The 16,044-nt window shown below is 36.7% G+C and overlaps 2 protein-coding genes across 2 annotated transcripts; both read left to right on the top strand.

The window, feature by feature from the left end:
• Positions 1 to 1,368: 1,368 nt before the first annotated feature.
• On the top strand, positions 1,369 to 2,045 carry LOC116844985 (cuticle protein 38-like). Its single transcript, XM_032817193.1, has one exon. It carries the CDS (start codon positions 1,452 to 1,454, stop codon positions 1,776 to 1,778), a length of 327 nt encoding a protein of 108 aa, XP_032673084.1. The 5' UTR covers positions 1,369 to 1,451; the 3' UTR covers positions 1,779 to 2,045.
• Positions 2,046 to 11,634: 9,589 nt separating this feature from the next.
• LOC116845018 lies at positions 11,635 to 16,038 on the top strand. The gene is made up of 2 exons (XM_032817250.1): positions 11,635 to 11,801; positions 14,795 to 16,038. The coding sequence occupies exons 1-2, from the start codon at positions 11,790 to 11,792 to the stop codon at positions 15,230 to 15,232; spliced, it is 450 nt and encodes a 149-aa protein (XP_032673141.1). The 5' UTR covers positions 11,635 to 11,789; the 3' UTR covers positions 15,233 to 16,038.
• Positions 16,039 to 16,044: the final 6 nt, after the last annotated feature.

Here is a 16,044-nt window from a genome sequence, read left to right as displayed (position 1 = left end):
CCTTGGTTACATTCTTGGGATATATTCCTCGGCTACAAAATTCTACAGTAATTTTTATTATAAAATTCTTTCCGTGTACAGGATCGTTATATTGGCATCAAAAAGAAGAAAAAGTTGCCCCTGTCACGTATTGTATATCAATCACAACAATTAATTGTCTGAGAAGTTGCAACTTCGAAATTCCAAAGAGTGTAGCGTTTTGTCTCCCTTGCATGAGAAAAAGGATACGTTATACGCTTGTTAAGAGCGAGGTACGCGTGTTCCGTGAAATAAAACCACCGGACCGCCCGAGAGAAACCCGCGAGCAAGGCGACCCAGCTCGTAAATCGTTGCAATTCATAAGCATTAAAATGGGCTAAAGTACAAAGAGGAAGAGAAGCGTTGCCTCCTAAACGACCAAAGTCAGAGCAAACAAGGCGTCCTTTGGCGAACGGGTTAACCATTTTAACGGAGAGACCCGCTCTAACGGCTAACGTGCATTTCAATTATCCAAATATCAAGCGACGACGTGTATCCCAACTACAATAGAGATCCTCACCGTCAACGAGGGCGCCCATGACCACAACAACCACGACCACAACAACAACAATAGTAGCAGTAATAACAACGACGATGACGACGACGACAACGGGAACGACAAAGAGGACGAAATAAAATTCAATAAGCGGACCTATTTGTTTCCTAAGCGACGCTATCAATTAAGCCGGCCATCGGAGCCACATCCGGCGCGTGTCAAGAGCAATTCACAAAAGTGACAAGTCGCTCCGGGCCCGTTGCTGCTGTCACCCGAAGCGATTCCGGCGAGCCCGTCTATTCTCGGCCCACCGGCCGAACCCGGGAGCAGATATCCGCTAATAAATAGCTAGGTAATTATGTACGATTGCCGGCGACGTGCCTATGCCGCGGTGACTTAGATGATCGATCGCCGAGGCTGTGTCATTGAACCCCCGCCGTTGAAGGCGTCAGATCCGCGCAAATCACAAAGGAAAGCCCGGCCGGCAGTAAGTAAGGTCGCGCAACGAGCCCTTTCGAGCATCTCGCGCGACCTTCCAGCAGAAACAAAACGATCGTCGGCAATCCTCTCTCGAAACGTCGAGGCTGCGGATCACGAAGGCGATACGCACACTCTCCGCACTGCGCGGTGAAGGGTCCGGCGCAGCCGGCCGTAGAGGCCGCGAGAACGCGTCGGCAGTCCTTGGCAGTGCTCCTGCGACGTGGCCGGCGCGCAAAGAAAAAAAAAAAAGGAGCAACAGAACGACGAGCCGGGCGACGGACACGAGGAAGGCAACAGGAACCGCCGGTCCGGGAGAGACCGGGTACCGAGCGGTGGGAGAGGTCAGCCCCGGCGAATATAAGGGCTAGACGGTTTGTTCGGGCATCATTCGCTCCTCAGCTGCTCCGAGGCACGAAGTAAGTTACCGACTCGCTCTCTCACTCTACCCCTCGCAACCATGTACAAGCTCGTCGCTCTCTTCGCCCTGTTGGCCTGCGCCGCGGCTGCACCAGGCTACCTCGCGGCTCCTGCCGCCCTCCACGCGCCGGTCGTGGCCGCGCCAGTCGCGGTTGCCCACACTGTGCCGGTCGCCACCAGCTACGCCAACACCTACAAGGTCTCCGTGAAGAGCCCGCTGGTCGCCGCCGCCCCGCTCGCCTACGCCACGCCGGTCGTTAAGGCCGCGCCGGTAGTCGCTGCACCGGTCGTCGCTCACGCACCCGCTGTCGTCGCTCACGCCCCGGTCGCCTACGCCGCCCACGCTCCCGTCGTCGCTCTGCACTGAAAGGAACCCGTAGGAATTCTTCAGCCGTCTCTCACGATGGCCGACGTGTCGACGACGACGGCGACGGCGTGACGACGGCGTCCTCGTCGCCGGCACGCGGACGCGTGACGATGGCTCATCGAAACGACCGGTCTGTCGAACGATTCATCCATCTGCCAGCGAACCGTCGGACACACTAGCCTTGTACCAGCCCAGACTACCCAGACGGTCGAACGACCGATCGCTACGATTCATCAATAAAACCGCCATTTCTGCCTTTACGTCAAATCGCCCTGTGTTCGTTCATTTCTCGATGCTCCTTACAACAAGCGCAAAAGCTATCCTGAACTTGTGAATTTACACGTGGCCGCTATTCATAGTTCAAACTTATATTTAAGATAGAACTATGAATACCACCCATAGTCACTCCGAACTTGTATTTAATATCACTTTGTACTTAAGTTTACTTTCAGATGCGCTGTATCTGATGACGTAGCTGATGATCGATTCGTACAGCAGCAGAAGATAAACTTATTAGGTGTACAACTTTGCTTCCGCCGTTTTTTTCCGAAATTCGAGGCTTTATTGTAAAAAAACTGGTTATACATTTATGATTCAAAGTATTGTCCATCGCTGGCCACTACTTTCTCCCATCTTTCGGGCAGCGTACGAATTCCGCGTCGAAAAAACTGGTCATCTTTTGAGGCGATCCACGAATCGATCCAATTTCTAACTTCTTCATAAGACCGGAAGTGCTGGTCAGCCAGGCCGTGTGCCATTGATCGAAACAAGTGATAGTCAGAGGGAGCAACGTCTGGAGAATACGGCGGGTGGGGTAGGACTTCCCATTTCAACGTTTCCAAGTATGTCTTGACCACTTTCGCAACATGGGGTCGAGTATTGTCATGCTGCAAAATCATTTTATCGTGCCTCTCGTTGTATTGCGACCGTTTGTCTTTCAATACTCGGCTCAAACGCATCAATTGCGTTCGATACCGATCGCCTGTGATTGTTTCAGTCGGTTTTAACAGCTCATAATACACTACGCCGAGTTGGTCCCACCAAATACAGAGCATGACTTTGGAGCCATGAATATTCGGTTTGGCCGTCGACGTGGAAGCATGGCCGGGAACTCCCCATGATTTTCTGCGCTTGGGGTTATCGTAATGAACCCATTTTTCGTCCCCAGTCACAATGCGATGCAGAAATCCCTTCCGTCTTTGCCTTTCAAGCAGCTGTTCACAAGCAAACAAACGCCGTTCAACATATTCTCGGCTTCAATTCGTACGGCACCCAATTTCCTTGTCTCTGAATCATTCCCATAGCTTTGAGGCGTTTTGAAATGGCTTGTTGAGTCACTCCCAATGATCGTGCCAATTCTTCTTGATTTTGACACGAGTCTTGATCAAGTAATGCCTCTAATTCTGCATCTTCGAAAACCTTCTCTCTTCCACCGCTATGCCGGTCTTCGACGTCAAAATCATCGTTCTTGAAGCGTTGAAACCACTCACGACACGTTCTTTCACTAATAGCGGCCTCACCATAAGTATTTGAGAGCATTCGATGAGTCTCAGCCACAGATTTCTTCATATTGAAGCAGAAAATTAAAACCTCCCGCAAATGACGAGAATTTAGCTCGTAAACTGACATTTTCTATCGAGAATAACTTTATGATGCAGACACAAATCGACTAATGTTTCTATGGGGTTATGTTGACAGATGCCCAAGTTTATTGTATGACGTCTATGACGTCTATTTATTTCGACCACCACTTACTGCTAAAGCCATCTATAGGAAAACGGCGGAAGCAAAGTTGTACACCTAGTAAGATGATTTTAGATACAAGATCTAACTATGAGTACCACTCATTGTCCGAAGATATGTTTAAGATCGTCTTAAACAGTTGCTCTATCGTCATCTACAGTTGCTCCATGACCAATGGACGATTCGTACACATAAACTTATGTACATAGACTGAGCGTTCCATAAGAGATCGCAAAAACTTGACCAGAAAAGGATGTTTTATTTATGCAGGCATTCGATTTTTATCCTATTGGACTCCTATTGGGCATCTCACCTAATTTATTCCAACAGAAATTAATGTCAAAGAAAGGTGGAATACCTATGGACAGTGGAAGGAGAATATAGCAATACTTCAAATCTTATTTTCAAACCTCTCATAAATAAGCACCGTCTATATACTCATAATATATAAGTTTATAACTATACAGCATCTGAAAACAAACGTAAAACGATCTTAAATATAAGATGTGATTATGAATATCATCCATAGTCCGAATTTATGTTTAAAATCGGTTTAAGTTTATCTGTAGATGCTTTGTAGCCATTGAAACAGTCCGTACACATAGATTTATATACATAAACTGTGCAAGAGGTTGCGAAAACTCGACCAGAGAAGGATGTCCTGTAGTGCAGACATTCGATCTTCGTCTAGCTTGACTTCTATTAGGCATTTCGTCTAGCTTCATCCAATAGAATCCAACCTAAACAAAGAAAAAATACCTGTAGACAGTGAATAGGAAGACAGCGAAAAAGACAGTAAAAGAGGAGTATAGTTATCCTTCAAATATTTCCAGATAATATTATGACGTCTTAAAGACCGTTTAAAAGACGTCTTAAAATTCTTAAGATGTCTTTAAAAGTTATCAGAAAGATATCATAACTTTTTTAAGATGTTTTATGTCTAATTTAAGATGTCTGAGACATTGTTTTTAGATGTGTTTAAGACATCTTATTTAAGACTACTTTAAGATTAAAGTGTATATTCAATTACAAATTTCTAAAATTATATATTGTGGACATTAAAAAGGAAAGGATATTTTATTTAATATCGTTCATTTGTGACAGTCAGTCGAAAATTATAATTAATTTGCGAATTTGCTCATCCGCCTGCTTCATCTACTCAGAATTAGGATTTAGGGCCGATGATAACTAGAGAATAGTAATAGTACCCGACATCTCATGTGCTTTAAAATTTATGCCGGATATTACCATTATCCGCTAACTATCGATCTTGCTATGAAGCAGACGGATGAGCAAATCTCTCCATAGTCTAATCATAATTCTAAAGAATGCTACGTATATGGAAGAAAAGAGGTTATTATTCGGCACAATGATATTCAACTAGAATCTAACAAAGTTAAGTTCTGTAAGATTTTTTCTCACACTAACATATTTCCCGTACATGATATTCACAAATACCAAAAGGTTGTTATGATATTTATTGTAGCAACGCGTGTATAAATGTTGTAGTCAATAATGTAAACAATTACACAATGTCACACAAGTAACAGTCACACAAGTTATAAAGAATTTGAAGACAATACATATTTAAAAGACGTTTTAAAGACTTCTTATTTCAAACGTCTTTAAAAAACATCTTTTAGACCTGCATGTTGTGTGAATTATTTTTAAATTTGCCATAATTAGGTGCAGTCTATTTATATACAGTGACTGATAAAAAAAGAGATCATTTTCGTTTTGTATATTTTAGTCCCAAGTAATATAAGAACATATGAAAGTTTCTGGGTTTCTTTTTATTAAGATTATTTTTTATAGATTGTTAAGTTTAACATACAAAAAGGGTTTAATATACAAATACTTTTTTCAAATGATTTATTTTGTTCTTATTTTGCCACATATGTATCCTTTAAGATTGGGACAAGGAAAGGAGACCATATTTACTTTTTAAAAAACAGAGTACTAAAAGTAAATTAAACGAAGCAAAAATAATCATATTTAATATTTTGTGTAGCTTTCCCTTGTTTTAGAGTCTTAGAGCTTGCTTGGAGTCGTCTTCGCATGCTCTCCACGAAATTTTGAAAATATTGCAATTTTCTCCAAGGTATTTTAAAGCGCCACAAAATAATCCACTTTGTCAATTACTCCAGTCTTATTGATTTTTGCATCTAAAATAGACCATAAATTTTCTATGAGATTAAGATCAGATAACTGTGAAAGCCAATCAAGAAAATTAATCTTATTCGAACAAAAGGACTTCTGAGATTTTTTTTTACTGTATTTACTGTATTTTACTGTTTTAAATCGTTGTCTTGCTGAAAGACAAAATCTTTTTTCAGGCCGACTTGAAACAATAATACTTCAAGATTTTTCGAAAGAATAGAAAAATATATATCTGTTGTTATTGTGTCATTAATTTTAACTAGATTCTCCCCACTCGTGACCAAGCAAAGCAATCCCAGACTATAATGCTGCCTTTTCCGTGCTTCACAGTCTGCTGCACATGATGATCTTGATATTTCTCCCGTCTCTTCTCCACACTCTGAGCTTTGTCTTCTGATTAAATCATTCAAATTTACTTTCCTCTAGTCACAGAAACTTTTTCCAATAATCAATTGGCATTTGCACATATTTTTTCGCGAATTCGAAGCGCTTCATTTAATAAAGGTCTTCTTTGTGTGTTAGTTTGCTTCTTTGAATGGTCTTGTGCGTTACTTGTCGGAAGTTTTCTTGAATCGTTCGTACGGTAACATATGAGTTTTTTTAACTTCTCATAAAATACGAGAATTGTCCATATTAGTTATCCGACTTCTTCCTGTATCTCCTCTATTCGCAACTGAACCAGTTTCCATGAACTTTTTCCACAGCTTTTGTACTTGAGTTTTACTTACTCTGTACTTTGCAGCTCTTCTCTTTGTGAAAATGCTTTCTATCTTTCAGAATCAGATTTCTGTGTGTAAAAGTTTGTCCTCTAACCATTTTCGCAAACGATTTTTCTTCATTTAGAAGCAATCGCTGACTATAACAGATACACACTGTAGCGTGTAATACCATAAACAAAACAAAACACAATTCAGTTTTACTTTTAAAGAAGATAAAATTCGAAAAACGAACGATGTAGCTGAGACGATATAGTCCTTTTATTTTACCTCACTCTTAAAGAATATAAACGTAGTAAAACAAGGACAAAATGAATAACACTGTAAAAACTGATGTGTTAAATTTAACACGTTTTATGTGTCCCAAATTATCCACTCTCATTTATGTGTAAATTTAACACAAAACAAATATGTTAAAAAGTAAGACGCATAATATGGAAAAAATTAACACAAGAATTTAATATTTGAATACCGTTAGGAATCACAGGTTGTGTTAAATTAACATATTAATATGTCAAACATAGATTATGTCAATTTAACATTTTCATTTCATCAAAACCATAGATTAATACTTCTCTCAAATGTTAAAGTAACGTTTTATTTTAATTAATTTAACATTATACATATGTCAATTTAACATAAACTGTGATTCCTGACGGTATTCGAGTGTTAAATTCTGGTGTAAATTTTTTATATATTATGCATGTTACTTTTTATCACATTTGTTTTGTGTTAAATTTATACATAAATGAGAATGGATGATTTGGGACACATGAAATGTTAAATTTAACACATCAGTTTTTACAGTGTAAAGAAAATACAAAAACTATACTAAGTTGAGTCAATAAAGAATAATCCTTTCAACCAGAAATTTCTTCATTTCCTTGAAATATTTGGGATCCAAACAGGGGTAAAACAAGAGTTGTCTCTTTTTTTTGCCAGCTATTGTAAGTCTGTGTCTAATCTTTGTTTCAAGTCTCTGCTTCTCTTTTTGCTCGTAAGAGTTAGTTTGTAAGACAGCAGGTAACATAATACGGTGCGTTGTCGTGAAGCACCGTAGAGTGGTGTAGAACCTCTTCACGGGTTTCTATCGGCGTATCGTTGCAGTCACGAGTACTTTACCGAATTCCCAGGTCGCTGTACACCGAGAAGGTTAATTCCCTCGGCATCACGTACCACCTGAGCTTATAGAGGATCGCAGATTTTTCCTCGCGCTCGCCCGGTGCCGGGGAATTCGAACTTTTTTCTTTCGCACGAGCGATCGGAGCAAACACAGAGCGTCGTGATCACGGGGTGATCTTGTTCTTATAGTTTTTTATTTGGACACACCCGCGCCACGCCTGTGTGGTATACGTCCACCTACGAGACTTACCTACCTACCTATCTACCTATCCGTTTACGTGAGGCTTTTCTCAAAATAGGATTTGGAACGACTCGATGAAAAGTGTTTACCGACTTGGCGATCAACGGTTGTTTGAGTTTCGGCTTTAGCCCTTTCTCGACACTCGGGCGAAACTTCGTCGCGCTGTCGGGTCACGTATTGAATATATTTGCAGGAAACATACAAACCCGCCCATGTACTTTTCACGAACCTAACTTGGTAAATTCTTTACAGAGCTTTAAAAAAGTTCCCGCGCTGTCGCGCGCGTATAAGGGAGGAGAGAAGAGTTTGGCGAATTATTCAATATATTATCTATGTGCGCACCGGAAACCAGCGAGTGTGGCTGTGTATATCGCTACATGATGTAGGTGTAACGGATGTGTCAACTTTGGTACATCAAATCGCGTGTGTTTCAAGTTAGGGAATAATCGCGTGAGCGGAAATATATATGTAGACACTCGAAATTTCATCTTTCGCTTTTGTAAATTAAATCTTTGTAAATGATAACAGTCTTTATTCAGAAAAAATGCATACAATCTGAAAATTATCTCTCAAAAATAATCTGGAAATTATCTCTCAAAGGCAATAAATTGTATTCCTCGTCCTTAAAAATAAAGAAATTATTATCCTCTGATGATTTCTATTAATCGTTAAATATCAAATGTAATTTTAGCTCAATTATCTTTTTAAGATCATTGGTTTTTATCAAATTACATTAATCTCATATTTAAGTCTGGAGAAAGTTAATTTTTGAAATTACACACACAATTTTTTATAAATAAAATTCTTAATTATCTTTTTTATGTTCCCTAAAACTTTTTTGTTGAAATTTTTATTAAATTCAATTTTATTCGATTAAATTCTTATTAGAGCTTTTTACAAATTTCTTTTTAACAGAAATAAAATGTTATCAAATTGAGGATTTTTAATAATTGTGATTAAATTTAAATAAGGATTATTTTATTTAAATAAAGATCTTATAAAATTTTGATTAAATATATTTCAATTAATTTTTATATTTTTATTGTATGTAACTTTACATATTTTTTATATGTAATTTTATCGCAATTGCGCTTCCGAGATATAATACTTCTCTCTCACGTCGGCCACTAGTCGACTTTCGTGCGATTCGCCATTTTTAATGTTACAGTTAGTAGAAATGGATAACGCGATCCTAAAGATTAAGCACGTTTTCGGGTGTAATTTTACGCTCGAGCACTTTTTATGTTTCCTGCTGAGGAGTACCGCTTCTTCTCATTTCTATGGCGTAAGTGCTTATTGTTATTTGGAGGTAAGGAGTAAAAGTAAAGTCTCAAGATCGCGGAGGTATAGCCTCTTTGTTCGGCCGTCGAGTGTATCTCGCAAACTTCACGACGACGATAAAAAGCTTAACGTTTTCGGGACCAACAAGTAGCAAAAACACAATCCGCACATCCTTCATCCGCTTCGATTTTCGTAATACACTGCTGACCCATTTCACAACTTCGATCTTGCTGCGTAATCCTTAATACTTACATTTTTATACCAGAATTATTTTTGACATTTGCACCTTGATGTTTGTTAGCATTTGATTTTTTTTACATTTGAGCTTGTTTTGGTGTGTATTAAATTTTATATTATGTTTACTTTCTCTTTTTTCGAGAGTTTTTTATATCTTATGCAAAAAATTACGCTCACAGATAAACAGTTTTAATTATGGATCATTTAAGATTCAAGCAACTGTCAATCATTTACATAAATTTCTATCAAACATTGAAAAGAACTGTTAATTCCAATGTGAATAATAATCATCGTAGTTCTAAAGTAAAATTATTAGACTTCAAATTGATTGATTCTGAATTAAAACAGAACTAATTGGAAACAATTATGCGTGAGTCCCAATTATGAGTCAGTAAATTATTTTAGGTCTCTACAACAGATCATGCGGTATTCAATTTTACATTAATAATGTCCATATTCATATTGTTTTATTCTATACAGAATAATTACATACGTAGTACAATCTATACTAACAGTTTCATAAATCTAAAGAGCCAGTAATTAAAGCGATATTCTAGATTGTTTTTTAAATATTGTTATTAACAATGTGTTTGTGAATGTGTAATATTAGAATATAACGGTAAAATAAACGAAGAACATAAACTCTGTGGAGGACACATGTATAGTTCTCGAGATATTATATATTGTTATAAATTTAAAGTGTCGGAATTTTAAAATATACTCACACGATAAACGTGCGGTTTTTGTTATACTATCATTTTGGACATATTATACGCTGTTCCCCTTTGTTTATAATTTTTGTTTAAGTGCATCAATTTTTTCAAATGTTTAATACTTGGTTTATCTTGTTCTCTGTTTATGTGATAGCTTCTATCGAGAGGTTAGTGGTTTTGACGTTTATGTTTTATATTTTTATAGATCTTATTATAGAAGATGTATTGTTTCTATAAAAGATTAAGCCAATTTTTTATGGCTTTTTTCTTATTAGTTTATGACATATTGCTAAATGGCCTATGAAATCTTTCGCCTTTCTAAATTGATGAGTCTATTATACACTAAAAATGAAGATTCCGCAAAAGTTTTACGCAAGATTTGAACTTACATAAGCTTTGCATATTGATCTTTATTAATCTAAGCAAAGAATCAACATTTTATCATATAAATTCATCAATTTTGGAAAGTGAAAAATTTTTCCGTAAACAAAATAAGATATCTTAAGTGAATTACAAAAAGCTAAATTTAGGCTACACTGAACATTATTATATTACATACATAATGAAGTATAATGTAGAAGATAAAATTATAACATCTTAAAATGATATATTACTGCAATTGTGCATAAAAAATATAATCTCATACTTAATAGAATCCTTTTGTATATAGTCTTATAAGGATTCTCCTCTAAAACCAAAAGGAAAATATTCTAAGTACAATATTCTTAAAGTTACAGGAGTTTTTTATATTTTATCTACACAACTACGTAATTTTGTTTGTCTTTTGTATCGCGCGTTAAAGGACATTTTGCTCCAAGTAAAATATTCCTCTTGATTTAAAAGAAAAAAAGATTAAAATAATATCTAGTAGATCTCTGATTAATAGTAAAAATTTAGAATATGGAATTATAGGAAATAACACATTGCAACTAATATTCCTTTTTTTTTTAGTGTTATAATATTTTTTCTGTACTTTTAGAAGAATTCTCTTAAGCTCATGTATAAAAGAATTCCACTAAGGAGGAGATTATATTTTGTGTGTGTGTGTGTGTGTGTATACAGAGTATTCAACGTAACGATCCGCATGATTTTTTAGACACTTCCGACGGTTTAAGAAAAAAATTGCGAAGTAAATATTCAAGTAAATATTCTGTGTAGGTTACAATTTGCAATAACAAAAAGTAAGAAAACATTTTTTTCATAAAGAAATTAAAGTGACCTTGAATTTTTTAAATGGTACCATTCACTTTTTTACATAATCACAGGAATAGTTTTCAGTTAATTAAGATTAGTTAAGGTTCTATCAGTGGATAAAAACTAGTTTCAACATCCTCCTTTACTCGTGTTCATCGTAATTGTGTTTTCATCGTAATTTTTTAAATATATTAATAACCAGGTTTGGCCCGAAATTGGGACTCAGTCTATTGAGACCATTATCTAGTCAAAACAAAAAATTACGATAACGTTAAAGTGACGGGATAATAAAAACTCACTTTTCCATCATGATTCAATTATTTTCTCGTCATTCCGACATCATTGTGACTTTCTGTACTGCCTAAGAAAGTCGTGTTTCGCACGCACACACACGCAATTTAAGACAAGAATGTAGACTCCATTCCGAATATTAATCGCCACATTCGTGGAGCCGGACAGGACGTCGAGCTCTTATTGTGGAGACCTGTACTCGAAGGTCTTCTCGCGAGATCACGGAAGTGCTTTCCTATATAAGCACGCGTAGATCCGGCTGCGTGCAGATCGATCCCAGGTTCTGATCGAAAAGTGGTGAAAACCTGTCGTCATGTTTAGGCTGGTAAGATTCACGTTTTCTCTTTCCTTCTTTCAACCCATCGACGCCCTTTAAAATTGTCAATACTCGTATCAGCTCTCTGGAGTTTTATTTTTAAGTCACTACAACGATTTATATGCAGCGTTTGATGTTCCGTCATTCTCGAGAGCGCATAAAGGGCTTCACGTTTGGCAAAGAGTGACGCCAACATGTGTCCCATTTCTGGGCAGTGAAAAATGTATTTAAAATAGGTACCAAATTAAAGGTCTTGATGAGTTGATTACAAAGATATAAATTTTAGAGCCGCCCAGGGTATCGTTCCAATACTACGGTCCAAAAAGTTTTCAAATTTTAGGCTACTTTTTTATGTTTCTTTAGCAAAATTATATGGATTTTAAAAATTCAAAATGCTACAAATTGAATTTTGTTTGATCTAGCTTTCAAAATAGTTAAGCAAAAACAATTTGAATATTTCTAATATTTTTTAGTAGGTTAACCCTTTGCTGCATGGTGGTACTCTCAGAGTATCATCTATTTTTAAGAAATTTTTTTAATTTTTTCAATATTTAATGCTCGACTTCTCTACTTTTTTTGTAATTTTACTTTGGTAATATGTTCAGGAGTATTGGACAAGGTGGGATTTTTTTATAGTTTGTCAATTTGTTTATACAGAGTGTCTCACACTCTCCTCCGGGCATTTTGTGGGGACATAGAATGGGTTGATGTAAACATAAAAGTCCTATTTTGCGATATTCGCAATAATTATCGAGATATTAATTGTAGAAAATTTGTAAATGATCATGCAGAATATGGTAAATGAGTTATAATAGCGACGACTGCCTTCGTGTACTTATACTTTAGGTCAAATTGTATAAAAAAGTCCTCTACCATTTTGCAAATAATCACATAGATTTTTAATTATTAATTAAAGAAGATGAGTGCATTATCACGCAAAATCGTGCAATAATCTTCTTTAATTAATAATTAAAAATCTATGTGATTATTTGGAAAATGGTAGAGGACTTTTTTGTTCAATTTGACCTAAAGTATAAGTACACGACGGCAGTCGTTGCTATTATAACTCATTTATCATATTCTGCATGATCATTTACAAATTTTCTACAATTAATATCTCGATAATTATTGTGAATATCGCAAAACGGTATAGGACTTTTATGTTCACCTCAACCTGTTCTACGTCTCCACAAAATGCCCGGAGGAGAGTGTGAGACACCCTGTATAAATAAACAAAGTTAACCTTTTCAGGCACACATTTTTCTATCCATCAATTTTTCATGAAAATTGGTATGTAGGGATTTTTTGGATCGCTAATTACGAATCCCTTGGTAGATTTTTATAATTCTTTTTCAAAATAGCTTTTCCAATATGGCGGCTGACAATTTTGGGTTTCAATTGGGTTTTTTATCGATTTTTTATGAATATTGGTACGGGTTTTTTCTGGTCTCTGATTACGAATCCGTCATTAGATTTTTATAGTTCACTTTCAAATGGCGGATCTAATATGGCGGATCGAAGTTTTGAGAAATGTTGGGGTTTTCTGTCGATTTTTTACAAAAATTGGTATACAGGAGTTTTGTAGGTCGCTGATAATATATACGTCATCAGATTTTTGATATTCATATTCGTTATGTTAAATTCATCATTTTGAATGTGAATGTTAAAAATTTGATGACGTATATATTATCAGCGATCTACAAAACTCCTGTATACAAATTTTTGTAAAAAATCAACAGAAAACCCTAAAATTCCTCAAAACTTCGAGCCGCTATATTGGTTCCGTCATTTTGAAAGTAAATTATAAAAATCTAATGACGGATTCGTAATCAGAGACCCGAAAAATCGCCGTGTACCAATATTTATAAAAAACTGATGAAAAACCCCCAAAATTGTGAGCCGCCATATTAGATTCGCCATTTTGACAAAGAATTATAAAAATTTATCGAGGAATTCGTAATGCGCGACACAAAAACCTCCTGTATACCAATTTTCATGAAAAACTGATGGATAGAAAAATGTGTGCCTGAAAGGCTTAAGGTGCATTTTCCTATGCACTTCATGTTCCAAAATCAACCGAAAGTTGATGTTCCAATTGGAATTTTTTACTTCTGATCAGTTTAGAACATAGAATTTATACCATTAAATTCTTCATTTAATTTTATTAAATGTAGCGTTTTGAATTTTTAAAATCTGTTAAGTTTTGCTGAAGAAACATCAGTTTGAAAGTAGCCTAAAATTTGGGACCTTTTTGGATCGTAGTGTTAGAACAGTACACTGGGCGGCTTTAAAACTTATATTTTTGTAATCAGCTCATCAAGGCCTTTAACCCTCATTGTGTATACTTTAATAGAATCACATAATGGGTACATAAAGGAGTCTTTCGCGACCTCAGCTACAAAAATGTTTGCTGCAATAAAATTATTCACTTTTTTTATTTTAAAAAATTCCAGGATATATTTCAAACACCTTTTCACGGAATAATTTTTTTAGATGAAATTTGATTTTAAATGAAGAAAAAAAATTGGAAAGTCCAAAAAACATGAAAAATGATTTGATTTGCTCCAAAAATCATAACTGACATAATTTTTGATATTTCAAGATAAAATTTTAGAAAACTACTCTCAACACATATCTCTTTAAGAAAAAAATTAGTACAATAGCAGGATTTTCAAAAAAGGTATTTATTTTAAATATCGAAATTAGGATTTTTGTGAAAAAAAAGCAAACAGTTTTTCCAAAATATATAGATTTATTTTATTATATTTTATTTTACTTTTTATTTTATTTTATTAGATTTTATTAGATTTTATTAGATTTACTTTTTTTTTTTTTTTTATTTTTTTATTTATTTATTTTATTTATTTTTTTCTAGGGTTCTTTGACTCCACAGTGCACAATAAGGGTTAATTTGGTGCCCATTTTAAATACATTTTTCACCGCCCAGAAATGGGGCACATGGCCTATGGATCAGTGGCATCACTCTTTTTTTTTTCTTGCAGATGTTCGTATGCGTGTTGGCGTGCGCCGTGTCGGTGCGATGCGGGACCATTCTCGCGCCCGCCATCGGCAAGCTCATTTCCGAAAAGGTCGTCGAGTCTCACGGCAACAGCGTGGTGCACGCATCCGCGCCGCTGGTGGCGGTCTCGCCTGCGTTGAGGTACACAAACGTGGCGCTGGTGCAGCAGCCGTACGCTGAACTTGTGCAGCCGGTGCTCCCGAAGGCTTCTCTGGTCGCCGAGAAGACGATCGAGGCCCACGGCCATCAAGTGATCCACAACGCGCAGCCGCTGCACACCGTCGAACAGCACGTCGCGATACCCGTGGCCGCCACCCGCGAATTAGCGTATGCCGCGCCGATCTATTATTCTGCGTATCCGCAGCTGGTCGCCGAGAAAACCGTGTCCAGTTACGGACACAGCGTCCAGCATGTCGCGTAGTTGAATCACCGCTCGGACTCGCATGTCTCGGGTGACCTCGAAGAGTACGAACGAATTTATGGAGTAAGATAGATAGATAAATAGAGAGAGAGAGAGAGAGAGAGAGAGAGAGAGAAAAGGGAGAAGAGAGAGGCAGAGAAGGAGAGAGAGAGAGAACCTGCGAGAATTTTTTTAACACAAAGATTGCGATTCCACTCGGGGAAATTTCGAATCTCGAACTTTTTCAGGGATAAATCTATTTAAGTCGGGAGAAACTGACTGAATTTTCAAGTGACACGCAAGTGTGACATTCCTCAATCATACGACGGGCTTTCCTTTCTCCTTTGTTGTGGCATCTTGCGGTGAATATTTCCTCACAGTAATGTTCATTATATTTAGTCAATGCTCGAGCTGTGTGGGAAGGAAAAATTGAAGGTATCTGAACGTACAGTCGCGCACAAAAAGGTTGTCCGTAATACTTGAGTTTGTAAAGTCTTCGTCTTGTTCAATGAGTTCGTTTTCTAATGGAAGAATGCTCTCCCATTGGAGAAGACGGGTGAGTTCACGAACTCACTCCAAAAATTACGGAGAATCATTTTGTCCTCGACTGTACACTTATGTGTCAATACATCTAAAAAATTAAACAGGAATTAATTCTTTACAAACTATTTTCCAATGATTCATAGAAAGTGTACTTAGCAACGATATCGCGTTTATTTCCATATTTCAGTATTTAACTAATGCAATGGCACATTTGCAGTAATATATATATATATATATATATATATATATATATATATATATATATATATATATATATATATATATATATA

The sequence above is a fragment of the Odontomachus brunneus genome, unplaced genomic scaffold, assembly GCF_010583005.1.
Source record: "Odontomachus brunneus isolate Ranch 3 - 2012 unplaced genomic scaffold, Obru_v1 Obru_scaffold_048, whole genome shotgun sequence".
NCBI classification, from domain to species: Eukaryota; Metazoa; Arthropoda; class Insecta; order Hymenoptera; family Formicidae; genus Odontomachus; species Odontomachus brunneus.
The sequence above is the reverse complement of the archived record's forward strand: the minus strand, read 5'-3'. Positions and strand labels throughout refer to the sequence as shown.

Coding starts and splice junctions, on each gene's coding strand:
- LOC116844985 (XM_032817193.1), top strand. CDS start 1,452: ATGTACAAGCTCGTCGCTCTCTTCGCCCTGTTGGCCTGCGCCGCGGCT.